Here is a 19,577-nt window from a genome sequence, read left to right as displayed (position 1 = left end):
TCCGATGGCACTGGTGAGGGTCCCTCTGGAGTAGACGACAGGATGAAGCGTAGATTGAGAGGGAGTCTGTTAGAGGTGGGAAGATGGTTGAGAGACAGAAAACACAGTACTTCGCTGGTTCAGCTTTAAAGAAGAGTAGATTTTGACAATTCAGTATGCTTTGTGGTCAGTAATATTCAAATAGATGGTTTAGGAATATCCACAATGGGAATTAGTCCTTCATTATCAACTCAATATCATTTAGCAAAGCCATGAATTACTTGAATTCATTATCTCACTCAAAAACGTGTATTAAGTGTCTAGTTTTCCAGGCATTTTTGTTGGAACTGGGAATACAGAGAGATACCCAAAACTTCCCTACCCTATCAAAGCCTACATTACAGTGGGACAGCAGTCACACATTTAAGTGCATACATAAAGTATTTTAGGTGGAGATTAGTGCTATGAAGAAGAGTGGAGTGTGGAAAGGTGAGTGAGTTTGCAGGCAGGAGGGAAGATGAGGGACTTTTAGCTAGGTTGGGGCAAGGGCACTCCGGGGAGGTGATATTGGTGCAGGGAATAAGGGAGGGAGCCAGGCAAGACCTAGGAGAACCTTCTAGACAATGGGAACAGCATGTGAAAAGGTCTTGAGGCAGGAATGAAGTAGGTGTGTTCACAGAAGAGCAAAAGACCAGGGTGGCTGGAGTGAGCTAGGGTGTGAATACAAGGAGATGAGGTCAGAGAGGCCGAGGGCAGGACACGGAGTTGAAAGTGACAAAAATAGCATGGTGCCTGAGAACAGGAGAACCGCAGATTAGGAAAACTTCTGAACAGGGACTTACTTCCTCTGAGGAGGTCACATGGGGAGGGAAAAGGATATAATGAGGAAGATGAATTTATTGGGTGTAGAATGAATTGATCAGAATCTTGATTTCCAAAATGATCCAGCAAATCTGTGGCTGATGTTGATCCTCATTTACTTTGTGTTACTTCGTGTTAACTTTGAAAGCAAAGTAGAGCTAAGAAGTCCTCCAAGCATTCATTCATTTCTTTCTTCTCTGTAGAAAGGAATAGACAAGGAATTTTACCTACTAATCACAGTCTTTGATGAGAATCTGAGCAGGTATCTTGATGAAAATATTCAGAAGTTTACCTGGCATCCCTCCAGCATTGACAAGGAGGACAAAGAATTTGTGAAGTCCAACCGAATGCACGGTATGAAAAATTGTTTCCTCTTGTAAAGTCAAATCATAATCACATTTGAAGTGAAAATGTGTGGAATGCTTTAATTATCTTAAGCTTGGTTTCTTGGGTATTGTCCTTGGTCATGACTGAAATATGTTGTGGCTTCAGCCTCACAAGGCATGGTGAAACTTCTCCATCTCAAGAGATGTGAGACTTAATTAATACTTCTAAATCACTTCATCAGCTTTAGATAAAATAATACAAAATCTGAACTAGCAAAGGTCACAGTACATAATAAACATAGAAAATTACTGTTATATATCTGTGGGTGTATATACAGATATATATATATAATTTCATCCCAGAGCAACAGAATACACATTCTTTTCAAGTGCAAACAGAACATTCTCCAGGATAGATTATACGCTAAGTCACTAAACAAGCCTCTGTAAATTTAAGAAAACTGAAAACACATCAAGCACCTTTTTTGAAAACAATACTATATAAGACTGGAAATTAACTTTGAGAAAAAAACTACTAAAAAAAAAACACAACAGGTGAAGGCTGAACAATATACTACTAAACAACCAATGCATCACTGAAGAAATCAAACAGGAAATGAAAAAATACCTAGAGATAAATGCAAATGAAAACATGACAATCCAAAACTTATGAGATAGCAAAAACAGTTCTAAAACAGAATTTAAAAGCTTACTTCAGGAAAAAAGAAAAATTTCAAATAAAACCAGAAATAAGTGAATAGAGACAAAAATAGAAAGGATCAATGAAATTAAAAGCTGGTTCTTTGAAAAGTTAAATAAAACTGATAAATCTTTACCCAGATTCATCAAGAAAATACAATGGAGAGGACCCAGATCAATAAAATCAGAAATGAAAAAGGAGAGGTTACAAAAGACACCACAGAAATATAAAGGATCACAAAAGACTACTACAAGCATCTATTTGCCAATAAACTGGACAACCTGGAAGACATGGACAAGTCTTTAGAAGTGTACAATCTACTAAGACTGAATCAGGAAGAAATAGAAAATATGAATAGACCACTTATCAGTAAAGAAATTGAGTCAGTAATTTAAAAACTCCCAGCAAACAAAAATCCAGGATCAGATGACTTCACCGTATGGTAGAATTGGAATTCTACCGAATATTTAGAGAAGAGTTAACACCTACATTTTAAAACTATTCCAAATAATTGCAGAGGAAAAAATGCTTCCAAACTCATTCTATGAGTCCACCATCACCCTGATACCAAAACCAGACAAAAGTATCACACAGAAAAAGGAAAATTACCGGCCAAAATCACTGGTGAACATAGATGCAAAAATCCCCAACAAAATATTAACCAACTGAATCTAATAATGCATTAAAAGGATAATGTACGATGATCAAGTAGAATTTATCTCAGGGATGCAAGGATTTTTTAATACCCACAAAACAATCAATGTGCTCTACCACATTAACACGCTGACGAGTAAAAACAGTATGGTCCTCTCAGTAGATCCAGAAAAAGCTTTTGACAAAGTTCACCACCCATTTTTGATAAAAAATTCTCCAGAAAGTGGGCATAGAGGGAACATACCTTAATATAATAAAAGCCAACTGTGACAAATCCACAGCCAACATTATACTCAATGGTGAAAAGCGGAAAGCAGGTCCTCTAAGATTAGGAACAAGACAAGGATACCCACTCTTGCCAATTTTATTCAACGTAATGATGGAAGTCTAAGTCACAGTAATCCAAAGAAAAGGACATAAGTCATCCAAATTGGAAAGGGAGAAGTAAAACTATTACTGTTTTCAGGTGGCATACAATACACAGAAAATCCTAATGAAGTCACCAGAAAACTACTAGAGCTCATCAATGAATTTAGGAAGGCTGCAAAATATAAAATTAATATACAGAAATCTCTTGCATTTATACACACTAACAGTGCATTATAAGAAAGAGAAATTAAGAAGACAATCTCACTTACCATCTCATCAAAAAGAATAAAATACCTGGGAATAAACATATTTTGAGAGGCAAAGGACTTGTACTCAGAAAACTATATGACATTGATGAAGGAAACTGAAGATGGAAAAGACGAAAACAGATGACAAAGATATACTGTGATCTTGGATAGGAAGAATCAATGTTTTTGTTTGTTTGTTTTTGGTTTTTTGTTTTCAGTTTTATTTATTTTTTCACTTTATAATATTGTATTGGTTTTGCCATGCATTGACATGAATCTGCCCCGGGTATACATGTGTTCCCCATCTTGAACCCCACTCCTGTCTCCCTCCGCATCCCATCCCTCTGGGTCATCCCAGTGCACCAGTCCTGAGCATCCTGTATCATGCATCAAACCTGGACTGGCGATTCGTTTCACATATGATAATATGCATGTTTCAATGCCATTCTCCCATATCATCCCACCCTCGCCTTCTCCCACAGAGTCCAAAAGACTGTTCTCTACATCTGTGTCTCTTTTGCTGTCTTGCATACAGGGTTATCATTACCATCTTTCTAAATTCCATATATATACTTTAGTATCCTGTATTGGTGTTTTCTTTCTGGCTTACTTCATTCTGTATAATAGGCTCCAGTTTCATCCCTCATTAGAACTGATTCAAATGTATTCTTTTTAATTGCTGAGTAATATTCCATTGTGTATATGTACCAAAGATTTCTTATCCATTCTTCTGCCGATGGACATCTCGGTTGCTTCCATGTCCTGGCTATTATAAACAGTGCTGTGATGAACATTGGAGTACACGTGGCTCTTTCAGTTCTGATTTCCTCAGAGTGTATGCCCAGCAGTGGGATTGCTGGGTCATATGGCAGTTCTATTTCCAGTTTTTTAAGGAATCTCCACACTGTTCTCCATAGTGGCTGTACTAGTTTGCATTCCCACCAACAGTGTAAGAGGGTTCCCCTTTCTCCACACCCTCTCCAGCATTTATTGCTTGTAGACTTTTGGATAGCAGCCATTCTGACTGGCGTGAAATGGTACCTCATTGTGGTTTTGATTTGCATTTCTCTGATAATGAGTGATATTGAACATCTTTTCATGTGTTTGTTAGCCATCTTTATGTCTTCTTTGGAGAAATGTCTGTTTAGTTCTTTGGCCCACTTTTTGATTGGGTCGTTTATTTTTCTGGATTGAGCTGCAGGAGTTGGTTGTATATTTTTGCGATTAATTCTTTGTCAGTTGCTTCGTTTGCTATTATTTTCTCCCATTCTGAAGGCTGTCTTTTCACCTTGCTTATAGTTTCCTTTGTTGTGCAGAAGCTTTTAATTTTAATTAGATCCCATTTGCTTATTTTTGCTTTTACTTCCAATATTCTGGGAGGTGGGTCATGGAGGATCCTGCTGTGATTTATGTCCGAGAGTGTTTTGCCTATGTTCTTCTCTAGGAGTTTCTGGTCTTACATTTAGATCTTTAATCCATTTTGAGTTTATTTTTGTGTATGGTGTTAGAAAATGATCTAGTTTCATTCTCTTACAAGTGGTTGACCAGTTTTCCCAGCACCACTTGTTAAAGAGATTGTCTTTTCTCCATTGTATATTCTTGCCTCCTTGGTCAAACGTAAGGTGTCCATAGGTGCGTGGATTTATCTCTGGGCTTTCTATTCTGTTCCATTGATCTATATTTCTGTCTTTGTGCCAGTTTCATACTGTCTTGATGACTGTGGCTTTGTAGTAGAGACTGAAGTCCGGCAGGTTGATTCCCCCAGTTCCATTCTTCTTTCTCAAGATTGCTTTGGCTATTTGACGGGTTTTTTTGTATTTCCATACAAATTGTGAAATTATTTGTTCTAGTTCTGTGAAAAATACCGTTGGTAGCTTGATAGGGATTGCATTGAATCTATAGATTGCTTTGGGTAGTATATTCATTTTTACTATATTGAAGGAATCAATATTTTTAAATGACCATTCTGCTCAAGGCAATCTACCGATTCAATGCAATCCCTATCAAAATATCAAGGGCATTTTTCACAGAACTAAAACAATTACTTTTAAAATTTGTATAGAAATACAGAAGACCCCAAAAAGCCAAACGAATCTTGAGAAAGAACAAAGCTGAAGGACTCAATGCTGACTGACTGCAGATAATCAAGGGGCTTCCTGGGTGCTAGTGGTAAAGAATCTGCCTGCCAATGCAGGAGACATAAGGGACACAGCATTCGATCCCTGGGTTGGGAAGATTCCCAGAGGAGGGTAAAGCAATTTACTCCAGTATTCTTGCCTGGAGAATCCCATGGATAGAGGAGCCTGGAGGGCTACAGTCCATAGGGTCGCAAAGAGTTGGACATGACTGGAGTGGCTTAGCATAGTAATCAAAATAGTTTGGCACTGGCACAAACCCAGACACAGATCAATGGAACAGAATAGGCTAAAAATAAACCCATGTGCTTCTGTAAATTACTCTATGACAAAGGAGGCAAGAATATAGAAAGGAGAAAAGACAGTCTCTACAATAAATGTTTCAGGGAAAACTGGACAACTACACGTAAAAGAATGAAATTAGAAGATTCTCTAACACCAGTATACAAAAATAAAATGAATTAAAGATCTAAATGTAAGACTGGATACTGTGAAACTCCCAGAGCAAAACAGAGGCAGAACACTCTTTGACATAAATCCCAGCAATAGTTTTTTGGATCTGTCTCCTAAAGAAAAAAAAGTAAAAATAAGCAAATGAGATCTAATTAAATTGAAAAGCTTGTGCACAGCAAAGGAAACCATCAACAAAATGAAAAAACAACCTACTGAATGGGAGAAAATGTTTGCAAATGATATACCTGACAAGAGATTAATAGTCAACAAATATAAACAACTTGTACAACTCAAGATCAAAGAAACAGACAGTATGATTAAAACCAATAAAATATTGTAAAGTAATTAGCCTCCAATTAAAATTTTTAAAAAATGGGGCAGAAGAACTGAAGAGACATTTTTTCCAAAGAGGAAATGCAGATGGCCAACCAACAGGCACCTGAAAAGATGCTCAACAACATTGCTCCATCAGAGAAATGCAAATCGAAACCACAATGAGATATCAGCTCACGTCAGGATAGCTATCATCAAAAAGAACACAAATAGCAAATGTTAGAGAGGTTGTGGAGAAAAGGGGGCCCTTATACACAATTGGTGGAAATGTAAGTTGGTGCAGCCATTGTGAGAAACAAATGGAAGTATCTCAGAAAAATAAAACTAGAACTACCATATGACCCAACAATTTCAGTTCTGGAAACAAAAACCCCAAAACCACTAATTCAAAATGATGCATGCAGCCCAATGTTCATGTATGTATACATACATACATACATATACATATATATATATAAGGAATAAAACTCAGACACAAAAAAGGAATGAAATTCTGCCATCTGCAACAACATGGATGGAACTAGAGAATATTATGCTTAGTGAAATTAGTCAGACAGAGAAAGACAAATATTGTATGCTTTCACTTTATATGTGGAATCTAAAAAATAGAACAAATGAATATACACAACAACAATGAAAAAACAGATTCACAGATACAGAGAACAAACTAATGGTTATCGGTGGGGAGAGGAAAGGGTGAAGGGGTAAGATAAGGCTATGGGATTAAGAAAAAAAACCGCTATGAATAAAATAAATAAGCTACAAGGGTATACTATACAACATATGGAAATATTGCCATTATTTTATATTAACTTTAAATGGAGTATAATCTATAAACATATTGAGTCACCATGTTATACACTTAAAACTAATATAATATTATAAATCAAATATGTTTCAATAAAAATTTATTTCAATGCCTAAAGCAAACATGGCAAGATAACAGACCTTGTTTTAAGACCAAGCATAGCATCTATTTATTGCTTTTAAAACATTATGAGAAAATAGTGAAATAGCCTTCCCCTTCTCTCCTAAAGAAGTGCAAAAGAATGTCTCTCTTTCTCCCATGGAAGCCTAAAAATGTTCAAGGCTCCAAGTGACCCACAGCACCAGCTCAGAATTCTGTGGTCTCGTATGCTCTGTTGCAACTGAACCCCTTCTTGGACCAATGGAAAACAAGGATTAATGCACTTCCAACATCATCTTCTACAACAATAATTTGTTATAACTGAAGACAAAATTGGTTCCCAACCTTTCTAATAGCCCATATAAAGGTAAACTAAGCTATAAATTAGGAAACGTAGCAATTCCTTAATGGAAAAGCTGCAAAAGGGATCTATATACAGAGAAGCCTATATATAGAAAACAGAAAGCAACCTAATGGATCATGTCAAATCCAGTCCCTTGCTGGTTTGGCAATTTGAAATACATCTGTATATTTTAAACCTGCAGAATATGTCATGTTTAAGGCAAAATTCAAGGAAATTATGTATTTAGTTTAAGCTTCACGTTAATCATAAATTAAATTTTGTCTCCAGTCTTGCTTGCATGAGTAGGAGAAAGTTGGCCACAATACCAAAGAGAAAATGCCTTACCTGGCATACAGTGTTTGCATTGCTCGTGTTATACAGTCTATGTTCCAATCTGCTTGTTGACTGTATAAATGAATGAATGAATGTTCCAGAAAAAGAGGCTTTTCTGGAGGGAGTGAGGGCATGCCACACAGCTTTGTGGTATCTTAATTCCCTGACCTGGGCCTCCAGCAGTGAGAATGTGGAATCCTAACTGCTGGATCACCAGGGAGTTCCCAGGAAAGAGAAGTGTTAAACTGGAGTTCCTGGGCAACAGAGAATTCTCTACCAGCCAGCCGAGGACTAAATTGTTAGCACGACAGTTTACAATGAGATGGAGAGGAGGTCAGAGGGGGGTTCAGGATGGGGAACACATGTACACCCATGGCTGATTCATGTCAATGTATGGCAAAACCACCACAATATTGTCAAGTATTTAGCTTCCAATTAAAATAAATAAATTAAAAAAAAGTTACAATGACATCTCTAACATTCAATGGACAAGACAGTTTATTTGCAACAGTATGGTCAAAGATTTCCTTCAGAAAGTGTGATATTCTTCTCAGCAGCTCCAGGCCTTATTGGAACTTCTGCTAATAATTCCAGATATTTGAGTAAAATTACCAAACACCACTCATTCAACAGATAAAGAAACAAAAGGTAATTTTACTTGACAATGAGATTCTAACAGGAGACCATTTACGTGTGTGGTGGACGGGCCGTAGGAGGAGTGGAGTGGGGGTGTCTCTCTCTGGGACATCAAGCCTGAGACGCAGTTAGGTGCAGTCGCCCCTCAGTGTACTCAGTCATAGCAGTCATCCCCCAGAGGGGGTGCATGTAGCCGCTGTAGTGAATTGAGGTTGATGTCAAAGAGAAAAGCAGTTTGCACTTCTGGAGGTACAAAGACTTTTCATATCTAAGTGATCATTATTCAACGTCTTGTCAGTTATTTTACTGAGGTTGGAAAATCAAAATTATCATAAGGCAAAATTATTTATTCAAGGACTAACCTCTTAAATAATCATGATGGTGTGATCACTCACCTACAGCCAGACATCCTGGAATGTGAAGTCAAGTGAGACTTAGAAAGCATCACTGTGAACAAAGCTAGTGGAGGTGATGCAATTCCAGTTGAGCTATTTCAAATCCTGAAAGATGATGCAGTGAAAGTGTTGCACTCAATATGCCACCAAATTTGGAAAACACAACAGTGGCCACAGGACTGGAAAAGGTCAGTTTTCATTCCAATCCCAAAGAAAGGCAATGCCAAAGAATGCTCAAACTACCGTACAATTGCACTCATCTCACACTCTAGTAAAGTCATGCTTAAAATTCTCCAAGCCAGGCTTCAGCAATATGTGAACTGTGAACTTCCAGATGTTCAAGCTGGTTTTAGAAAAGGCAGAGGAACCAGAGATCAAATTGCCAACATCCGCTGGATCATGGCAAAAGCAAGAGAGTTCCAGAAAAACATCTATTTCTGCTTTATTGACTGTGCCAAAGCCTTTGACTGTGTGGATCACAATAAACTGTGGAAAATTCTGAAAGAGATGGGAATCCCAGACCACCTGACCTGCCTCTTGAGAAACCTATATGCAGGTTAGGAAGCAACAGTTAGAACTGGGCATGGAACAACAGACTGGTTCCAAATAGGAAAAGGAGTACGTCAAGGTTATATATTGTCACCCTGCTTATTTAACTTCTATGCAGAGTACATCATGAGGAACGCTGGGCTGGAAGAACCACAAGCTGGAATCAGGGTTGCCGCGAGAAATATCAATAACCTCAGATATGCAGATGACACCACCCTTATGGCAGAAACTGAAAACGAACTAAAAGCCTCTTGATGAAAGGAAAGAAAAGAGTGAAAAAGTTGGCTTAAAGCTCAACATTCAGAAAACTAAGATCATGGCATCTGGTCCCATCACTTCATGGAAAATAGATGGGGAAACAGTGGAAACAGTGTCAAACTTTATTTTTGGGGGCCTCCAAAATCACCGCAGATGGTGATTGCAGCATGAAATTAAAAGACACTTACTCCTTGGAAGCAAAGTTATGACCTACCTAGATAGCATATTAAAAAGCAGAGACATTACTTTGCCAACAAAGGTCCATCTAGTCAAGGCTATGGTTTTTCTACTGGTCATGTATGGATGTGAGAGTTGGACTGTGAAGAAAGTTGAGCACCGAAGAATTGATGCTTTTGAACTGTGGTGCTGGAGAAGATTCTTGAGAGTCCATTGGACTGCAAGGAGATCCAACCAGTCCATCCTAAAGGAGATCAGTCCTGGGTGTTCATTGGAGTTCAGTTCAGTTCAGTTGCTCAGTCGTGTCCGACTCTCCGCGACCCCATTCATTGGAGGGACTGATGCTAAACCTGAAACCCCAATACTTTGGCCACCTCATGCGAAGAGTTGACTCACTGGAAAAGAGTCTGATGCTGGGAGAGATTGAGGGCAGGAGAAGGGGATGACAAAGGATGAGATGGCTGGATGGCATCACTGACTCGACGCACATGAGTTTGGGTGAACTCTGGGAGTTGGTCATGGACAGGGAGGCCTGGCGTGCTGTGATTCGTGGGGTCGCAAAGAGTCGGACACGACTGAGCAACTGAACTGACTGACTGAACCTCTTAAAACTTAGTGTCCCTTCCCCACTCCTCAAATCCCTCTTCACTGCTTTGACATGCAAATATAATGTCAATCAATTGCAAGTCTTTCAAGTGATGCAAGATCCATAAAATCATTGAAGGGATGTCTGATAACTTCTAGAATGAAATGCAAAGCCATTGGCAAATGAGGATGTGACAGAATTAAATGAATAACTGAGGAAAAGACACTTAACAAGGGAGATGACAGGATAAGAGCCTGAAAAGAAAATGACTTCCATATCAAGAGTTTAAAAAAAAGACTTTGGGGAAATTCATGAAATCTGTAAATATTTTTTCAAGGATGATACTCTTTATAATCTCCAAACCAAAATATGAAATGAAGGATATGATATAATGCTATCAAATAATTTTGTCAGAAAAAAATTGCTTCAGAAAACAACCTGTTTATTTCTTATTAATTCTTAGAATTCATGTCCTGTGTATACATTGTTATATAGAACAGTTTCACAGTTTTAGTGTATTTTCATTATTTATTATTAATTTCAGTCTCCATTTAAATTTGATATACCACCTGAGTTTTTCCTAGTACTCTTTATTCTCTGATAATAGGATCTTCTGTAAATTTTTAACTTGAACACCACTGCCTCCATATGCACTGATAATCCTCCACTAAGGTGATGTGTTTTCAGCACATCTACAAAATAATAGTGGGCTCTGCTCTCCTTTTCCTTCCATTTAGCTATTAATGGCTATATGAATGGCAACCAGCCAGGCCTAACCATGTGCAAAATGGATAGAGTCTCCTGGCATCTGATTGGAATGGGCACCGACACGGACATGCATGGAGTTTATTTTCAAGGGAACACCATCCACCTACGAGGGACTCACCGGGACTCTCTGGCGCTGTTTCCGCATGTCTCCACAACGGCATTCATGCAGCCAGACCGTGCAGGTAAACTTGGCAGGGCCAGCTCAGGTGACCAGATTCCTATCTTCAGGCAGGTATTCTTAGGGTCTTCCCCCAGAAGAAACTGGTTGAATCTGGGCATTTCTGGGGGTGCAGAAGGAAACAGAGCCTTGAGTAGAATCAGAGAATCCTAACTATTGTATTTCAAACACATAATGTGAAGGACAGAGGAAAAGCATCTAATAACATCCAGAAAGCAGAAGCAGGAGTCCTCTAAATGACCTGGCCTCACAAATTCTAGGAGAATGCTCTTGATTTATATCCATGAACAGTTCAGCTCCAAGAAAGAGTACTTTTGTTTGCTTGTTTATTCTCTTTAAACACAAACTTCATTTTAGTTGCTGCTCGGAAGCATCAACCAGACATGAGCAGCCTGGTGGTTGCTTCCAGGTTGTAGATGTGAACTTGTCTCCCTTCTCAAGAGATTGATAGTGGTCTCTTGATGAGTCCAAACAGGGACTTGCCTATTGTCATTCTCTTGGGTGCCCAGAAAGCAAGCTGTGTTGGATCCAGAGTCCATGGAGAGCCCATCGAAGTGCCAGTACCCATCCCTTCTTTTAGAGATTAACAAGTTAATTAGGTCACTGGGGCATTTTAATAAAAGATAAAGAGTAATATTTGGCAACATATACTCTCTGATGAAAAAGAAGACTAGTAAATGCTGTGGATATTCAACGTGTTTCTCCAAACCAACTTTTTCATTGGTCTTAAAATGAAACCAGTATGCTACTCAAGAGAAGTACTTGCCTGCTCTGTCTCCTTTATGAATCGGTATTTACTTCTTTCTGTCACACTGGAACTGCATTGTAGATGCCACTCTCTGTCACTGGTTAAGAATTTGAGACTTGAGGGAAAAAAATTCAAAGAGAAAAGCAGATAGAGCTCTTCAAAGCTACTCTTTTCTATTAACAAGTAGTAAATATGACTTACGTCACCTCTTTACACATTAAACATTTCTACCTGAGACAAATCTAAAATTTTTAGTCATGAAAGACATATATAGAAAACATATGGACCCTGGGAGCCACCTAACCCCGCCTCAACATTCACTTCTGGCTGCTGTCAGTGTAAATGCATCTTTTCTCCATGATTCAGTTATCTGTTTGAGAGAGGAAAAGTCTCCATGACTTACCTACCAAATAAAATACATCGATTAAAAATAAATAATAAATAAAAGCAAAAAAAAAAAGAGGCTTGAGCTTCAAAACATTTGCCAAAGAACTGCCTCAGACTAGGAGCTCCATCCTTGCCTTGTAAGCTTCTAGTATTCAACCTTTCTATGTTAATTGATTGATCAATTATGAATCACCCCAAGGGATGCCTTTGGAACAATTACTTTTAAAAAATTCACTCTTCAAGACCAGAAAGGGGACAAAAGGGAAACAGCCAAATAGTTTTAATCCATAGAAAGAGCATTCAAAGCTAGAGATGGCTGGAATAATTTTAGGGACATGGTTACTTACTCATGGGCCCTCCAGGCTTCTAAAGAGCTACATGACAATGCTTTCCCGTTTATGTTTGGCAGTGAGTATAAATCAGCGAGTGCTGAAAAGCTGAGTCATTTCACCTATTGCCGCCCCACCCTCTAAGCTGAAAGGAGTGCCCAAACATGGGTAGAGTAGCCTGTCAGCTGGAAGTCAGACATTTCCTCTTCGATCTTTCCTTTTTAAAACCACTTTGTTGATGTATGACTGAAACACAAAAAGCTGTATATTTAATACATGTAAATTGATGAGTGTGGAAATGGTATGCATCTGTGAGCATATCACCATAATCAAGGCTTTAAGCGCCTCTTTATTCTTAGAAAAGAAAATTCTTCCTCTGTTGAAGGGATGATGAGCATACAAATAGTGGGCTGCCTGGAGACCAGCACAGGCAGGGGAAGGTCTGGCCACCTCTGTTGTCAGAAGGGTCTTCTCTTTGTTTTTACAGAGGGTCACTGTTTCTGCCTGAGCGTGCTAGGGTACCCTATGAACCAATGGTTTGGGCTCATCCGGAAGGGATAATTTGGGAATATTTAGACATGATAGATGCTATCTCTGTGCACTGAAGATAGTTAATGAGACCCACACTCTCATTCACCTCTGAGAACAGAGTCAACTAGAGGAGATTTGTTGATCCAATAATTTCCCTGAGTTAACATCTTCCAATAATTTGATTTTGTATGATGATTTTATGGTGAATTTAATTAAAATATGCATATTTGATGCCAAGGCATCTAGAAAATTCAGCTTAAAAAATCATATGGTTCTCAGTCAGATATGATGGTTGCTGTTTCTGTTTCCTTTTCATCTGGCATGATGTAGACCTACCACTGGAAATGAGACCCTCCTCTGCTCAAGGGCTTAATGAAAAACATACATTTAGCTTTAAGAGTAATAGTTTATTTGTATATTGCACCTTATAGCTTATGAAAACCTTCAGGGCAAAAGCCATGACTTCAGAAGATTGACCTAATTTGAACTTTGTCTAGGCAAGTAATTAGTTCCTTTAAACTGGGCTGGGAGAAGATACATATCAATGATTTTTCCAGGAGTGACTATCCTCTAATAGGTGTGTACAATAGGGGAGACCCAGAGAAATCATTTCTTGGCAGCAACTTTACAAGTTTCTTTTGTTTTTGGACATGACAGATGAGTTTCAGATGGTATTTTCCCCCATACGTAAATATATTTACAAGTAATTTATTCCTCTTAGGGTCCTATTTTTAAATGCTATAGAGGGTTGATATCTTAAAAATCCACCTGACCGGTTATTTTGTAATAATTACGGAGGTTTGCTAGCAAACCAAAAGCAAACGCTCAAGCATCGCTCTGAACGCCAAGCCATTTCTCTTCCAGGCGTCTTCAGGGTCTTTTGCTCCACCCTGCACCACTTGGCGAGAGGCATGCATCAGATATATGAGGTCAGGAGCTGTGGCAATAAGGACCCTCCTGAACAGCCCTATGGGATGATAAGAACCTTTTACATCGCCGCTGAAGAGGTAGAATGGGATTATGCCCCTAACAAAAACTGGGAGTTCGAAAAGCAGCACTTGGACGCAGGAGGGGAAAGGTACCACAGGCCGAGCCAACGCCGTCTCCGGGGTGGGTTCGCACACGGGCATGGATATTCGGCAAACGCAGAACCTAAAAGGGCCCGGGTGCTGTCTGCCGTGTCCTGGCGGATAGACATGTCACCCAGGAACACGAAAGCCTAGGGAAGTCGCCGGCCCCCTCCGAGGGAGCGGTCTGAAGCCAGTGTGGTCTCCGAGAGGCTGGCGGGCCCCGCGCGTGGGTCTGAGCGAGCGCGGGGCAGGTCAGCGCAGGGGCTCGCCTCCCGGGGACCCGGGGGACGCGATGCGGAGACGCAGGGCCGCTGCGCAGAGCTGGGGGGCGCTGTAGATGGGCGGGGTGGGGGGCCGCCGGCGGTCACTGGCCGCCGGGACACCCGAGGGGCGGGGAAAGCGGAGAGCCCTGGGCTGGGCAGGAAGGGCAGGTCCCCTTGTTGGCCTGGTCCCCAGAGCGTCCGCGAGGCTGGCCCTCCTGTGGAGCCGCTGCCCGTGCAGAACACAGAGGAATCCGCGGGCTCAAGGACCTCGCGCGCTGCTGAGCACGGGTGCCCTCCGGCCGGGCCTTCAGGGCTGAACTGTCTGGAGGGCAGGCCTGCAGGCCTCCTCCCTGGGGTTAGCACCTTCTGCCTGGGTGGCACCGCCCCATGTATGCAGGTGAGGGCTGGTTCACTCAGTCACTGGCAGAGGTGGAGTTGAACACTGACCTTTTTGAAGGACAAATCCGTGGTCTCATCACCATGCCATGCTGACGTTCATGCCCTGTACCTCTTTGATATTTATTATCACACTTCCCTTGCCCTCTGTTCCCCAGCCCTCATGCACCTTCTGTGGTTATGACCCCCACCAACTCCTCTACACCAGCTATTAGGAATCGTAGCCTGTTCTGTTTTTCTTACTCGGTCTGTTTTGAGGGTTCAGGCTCATGGAAAGAGTATAATGGTGCCACCTTGTGGATAAATGAAGAAACAAAATCACTCCTCAGTTTTAAAAGATTTGCCTCAAGGGTAGGATGATTTAAAATTCATTCAAAGATTCACCAGGTTTCCCTGGTAGCTCAGCTGGTAAAGAACCCACATGCAATGCAGGACACCCTGGTTCAATCCCTGGGTTGGGAAGATCCGCTGGAGAAGGGGTAGGCTACCCACTCCAGTATTCTTGGGCTTCCCTGGTGGCTCAGACAGTAAAGAATATGCCTGCAATGTGGGAGACCTGGGTTTGATCCCTTGGTTGCGAACATCCCTTGGGAAGGGCTGCTGCTGCTAAGTTGCTTCAGTTGTGTCTGACTCTGTGCAGCCCCATAGACGGCAGCCCACCAGGTTCCCCCGTCCCTGGGATTCTCCAAGCAAGAACACTGGAGTGGGTTGCCATTTCCTTCTCCTATGCACGCACGCATGCATGCTTGCTAAGTCACTTCAGTCGTGTTTGACTCTGTGCGACCCTATGGACAGCAGCTCTCCAAGCTCCTCTGTCCACAGGATTCTCCAGGCAAGAATACTGGAGTGGGTTGCCTGGATGGGTAGCCCTTCCCAGGGAGAAGGAAATGGCAACCCACTCCAGTGTTCTTGCCTGGAGAATCCTGTGGACAGAGGAGCCTGGTGAGTTACAGTCCATAGGGTCGAAAAGAGCAGAACCGACTGAAGAGACTTTGCACGCACGCATATGCGCCATACACAACCCACAGACTTTCTTGAGATCTTTACCGTGGAGAAACATAGCAGGGTACAGAACAACATATGAAATCTGAAGGAATGCACGGTGGTGGGGTGTGCGCATGTGCATGGGTGAACATGTTCCTGAGGTTGGTTGGTCCCAGGAGAATGTAATCTCAAAGTGCCTTTAGGAGTCTCTGACTAAGTCTGGCCCTATGCAGCACCCAGCAGGGTTTTGTTTTCTTTTAAATTGAGACTAATTGCTTTACAACGTTGTGTTGGTTTCTGCCGCACATGAATCAGCTGTAAGTATACATATATCGCCTCCCTCTCGAGTCTCCCTCACCGCTCTCTCCCCATCATTGGTGCCTCCAGGCCATCACAGAGCATCAAACTAACCCCCGTGTTACAGAGCAGCCAGCTGGTTATCTATGCAGCATCAGCTCCCTATTTCACACACGGTGATGTGTATGTGTGTCAGTGACACTCGCTGAATTTGTCCTGCCTTCTCCGTCTCCCATTCGGAGAAGGCAGTGGCACCCCACTCCAGCACTCTTGCCTGGAGAATCCCAGGGACGGGGGAGCCTGGTGGGCTTCCGTCTGTGGGGTCGCACAGAGTTGGACACGACTGAAGCGACTGAGCAGCAGCAGCAGCAGCTCCTTCCCCCATTGCATCCACAAGTCTGTTCTCTGTGTCCCAGCAGGGCTCTAGAGCAGTGGTGCCCAAGAGTGGACCGTAGGCCAATACTGGACTGCCACATCTAAAGCCCCAGAGATGCTTTCAAATGCAGATTCCTGGCCCCACTTCCACAAAGCCTGATGTAAAGGACCAGCTCCCCAGGGATAGCCTGATCAGAGTCAGGTTTTGGAAGTACTACTCCAGTGCCGACACCTCCAAATCATGCAGAAGCACTCAAAGTTTTTCTTCCCTCTAACAACTTTAATTCCTGTTGCTTCTGATTTGCAGACATGGAGATATATTCATGAACCACACTGAAAACTGGATCGGCTCTCAGTACAAGAAAGTGGTTTACAGGGAATACACCAATGGACAATTTGTGGAGATCAAAGCTCGACCGCCACAAGAGGAGCATTTGGCACTCCTGGGTATGGCACAGATCACAGCCGTGCACTGCCAGCACACACATACACGCACACACACACCCGGTTAGACATCTTCCCAAGAATGAATGGAAGAACAGAGTAGCCTGACTGCATTCATACAAGGGAGACAGCCTGCTGCCCTCCCATCATCAGGGAGCATGCTGTGTGCTCAGCTCACACAAACAGTAGCATAAGAAGACCAGCAGATGACACACAAACAGGAATCCCTGTCATCCAGGCAGTCTAACCATCACCTGCTGCCATGAAGGTCCTTGGCCACCCCTCTGCTGAGCCAGGAAACTTTCATCTGAAACACCGATGCCTCAGAACAGCAGCCAGAGTGTTTACATGGCTTCACCAAGGTTCTCAGTCATCCATGGCCACTGCCTTCACAACACACCATGAAAATCATTCTGACAAAAGAGAAACCTTTTACTCGAGAAGCAGTGCTTGGGTGAACAGCATGGATTCAGTTCCGGTGGCCCTGACTTCCTGGCCTTCTCAGAACTGACTTCATCTGTCTGATGCCCTGAGCTGCCCATGAGATTGGATAAACTCTTCCTGCTAACCTTCCCCACTTGTCCTCACCTGAGTGTCACCCCATCGTGAAGATGAGATCTTAAAGCAGAGGGCTAATCTAGATGACTTTTCCGTTTTTAAATGTACAAGGCAACTTATATAAATACTAAGGCTTTAATATGTTTCTTATTATCAAAATAATGCATCACACGATTATTAGATTCATAAATTATTAACCGGCCCATCCATCTTCACCATCTGCTAACATCAGTTCCCAAGCTTGCTTTTCATACCAATGAGTCATCTCCCATGGGAACATTCCTTCTTTTGAATCTCTGAATCAGAGAACAGATCTCTGAAGAACGGGTGCTGATTCTGCAGAGGGGGCTGGGCTCAATTTGGTTTGCTCAGGAAAAGGAAACAGACCAGCGACTTCATCAGTCAAGCTCAGCACCACTTCAGTCAGGGGAGCAGAAGGCCCATCTGTCCGTTTGCTGCAGATCAGGGAGAGGCCTGAACCCCAGAAACTGCCAAAGCCCCCGGACAGGCACACTGGTCATCACTGCTCCCTGTGACCCACCAGGCAGTAAACCAGAAGGCATTCACCCCTTCTCACCAAAATAGCACAGCATGTGCAGTTTAAGCGGCAATGAAAATACGTTGATTTTCTTACATGTATGCATATGCCCCATCTATAACTCTATCCCAAAACTACTTTAAAAACCATGCCTAAATTTTTCTTTTCTGGCTTTATCATTTTAAAAAAAAACAGTGTGCTTTTCAGACACTGTCTGATTCATACTAAATATTTGTTTTAAAGATAATAGTAGTCCAACAAATTTTAGATTATTTAGGCCTTTATCAGTACAGTCCAGGACTGGTTCCGGGAACTTCACGGGCATCAGAATGCTCAAGTCTCTTGCAGTAAATGGCTTAGTACTGTTGGCCCTCTATGTCTGCATCCATGAATACCGACAGCCAACTGCATTTCTCAGGAAAGCACTAAAACCACGGTTGAACCAGTGAACAATGGATGTGTGTGGTCAGACTCTCAACTGTGAGTGTATTTCCCTGTGAACACACTGTGCAGATACATCCCTAGAACCTCAGGGACCAGATCTGTGGTGCTTCCACTGGAAGTCTGTTTCTACCTCTCTCAAGGGATCCCTGTGTGAGTGATGCTCTGTCAGTGTGGCTGAGCAAACTGCATTTGTGTCTTGTTCTGGGGACCAACGGGCACCTGTGCTGGGTGAGGGCATCCCATGGCAACGAGGGTACAGACCTCTCCAGGGATGTGTGTGCCGATTTCCACTGGCTCTCATGCTGGTTAACAGAAACGTGTACACACAACTTTCTGAAGAGTGCATGTCTCATGCAGATATCCAAATACTGAGAAATAGCATTGGATGTTTGCACATGCATTAGTGAAATCACCATATTGATCATAAATCAATATGTTTATGTTTTAATTTTATTGTCTTAGAAATTCCTTTTATACTCATTATTTCATTGCATCCTCACTATTATTATATTTACCAGATAATGAGCAATTTTAAACTAACCAAAGGTTACACACAGGGATTACAATGAAAAGTCACCACGCTAGCTGAGCAGAGCCCACAGGAGGAAAGTAAAATGGAAACGCAGGCTGTGGGTGTATCTCCCCACTGCTGGACCCAGGGACCCAAGCCCCAATCGACCAGCACCGCTTTGTGTATCCAGACACCAAGAGGAATAAACGCAGAGGTTGCCACAGGAAGTCGCAGCCAGACTCAATATCGGGGTCGCTGAGCACGGCCACACGGTCACTGGGGACGCAGGCCCTCCTCCGTGCTCACATCCTCTGTCCTCACAGAAATACAGTTCACTGCAGAGAACCCTCTGAGGGCACCCGTGCGCACTAGAAACTGGCAATGGTGAGACGCGGAGAGAAGACACAGAAGGAGAGACATGCCTCTGGGGCGCTGCACAAACTACCAAAGATCTAAAGTTCTTGATACGTGGCATTTTCTAAAAAGCTTCTTAATGTGTAAAAGCAGAAAGGAC

At 42.0% G+C, this 19,577-nt stretch overlaps 1 protein-coding gene and 1 long non-coding RNA gene across 9 annotated transcripts in view; one reads left to right on the top strand and one right to left on the bottom strand.

Moving 5' to 3' along the window:
- LOC129557796 (ferroxidase HEPHL1-like) overlaps positions 1 to 17,744 on the top strand; it is a 109,377-nt gene extending 91,633 nt beyond the window's left edge. For 5 of the 8 annotated variants that reach the window (XM_088832068.1, XM_088832066.1, XM_088832067.1 and 2 more), the window contains 4 exons: positions 1,044 to 1,194; positions 10,980 to 11,192; positions 14,048 to 14,261; positions 16,876 to 17,744. In XM_088832068.1, coding sequence (XP_088688194.1) covers positions 1,044 to 1,194; positions 10,980 to 11,192; positions 14,048 to 14,261; positions 16,876 to 17,080 — 783 coding nt within the window. In that variant the 3' untranslated portion in view covers positions 17,081 to 17,744. Of the gene's footprint in view, positions 1 to 1,043; positions 1,195 to 10,979; positions 11,193 to 14,047; positions 14,294 to 16,875 lie in introns of all 8 variants that reach the window. The other 3 variants (XM_088832072.1, XM_088832071.1, XM_088832073.1) reach the window with 3 other exon arrangements.
- On the bottom strand, positions 560 to 13,389 carry LOC148773945 (uncharacterized). The gene is made up of 4 exons (XR_016036329.1): positions 11,955 to 13,389; positions 11,129 to 11,291; positions 1,133 to 1,361; positions 560 to 1,037 (listed from the first exon to the last, which is right to left on the bottom strand). It is a non-coding gene; the product is annotated as an uncharacterized LOC148773945 (long non-coding RNA).
- Positions 17,745 to 19,577: the final 1,833 nt, after the last annotated feature.

The sequence above is a fragment of the Moschus berezovskii genome, chromosome 25 (assembly GCF_049115385.1).
Source record: "Moschus berezovskii isolate FMDL1 chromosome 25, NW_MosBer_1.0, whole genome shotgun sequence".
In the NCBI taxonomy this organism is placed as follows: domain Eukaryota; kingdom Metazoa; phylum Chordata; class Mammalia; order Artiodactyla; family Moschidae; genus Moschus; species Moschus berezovskii.
The sequence above is the reverse complement of the archived record's forward strand: the minus strand, read 5'-3'. Positions and strand labels throughout refer to the sequence as shown.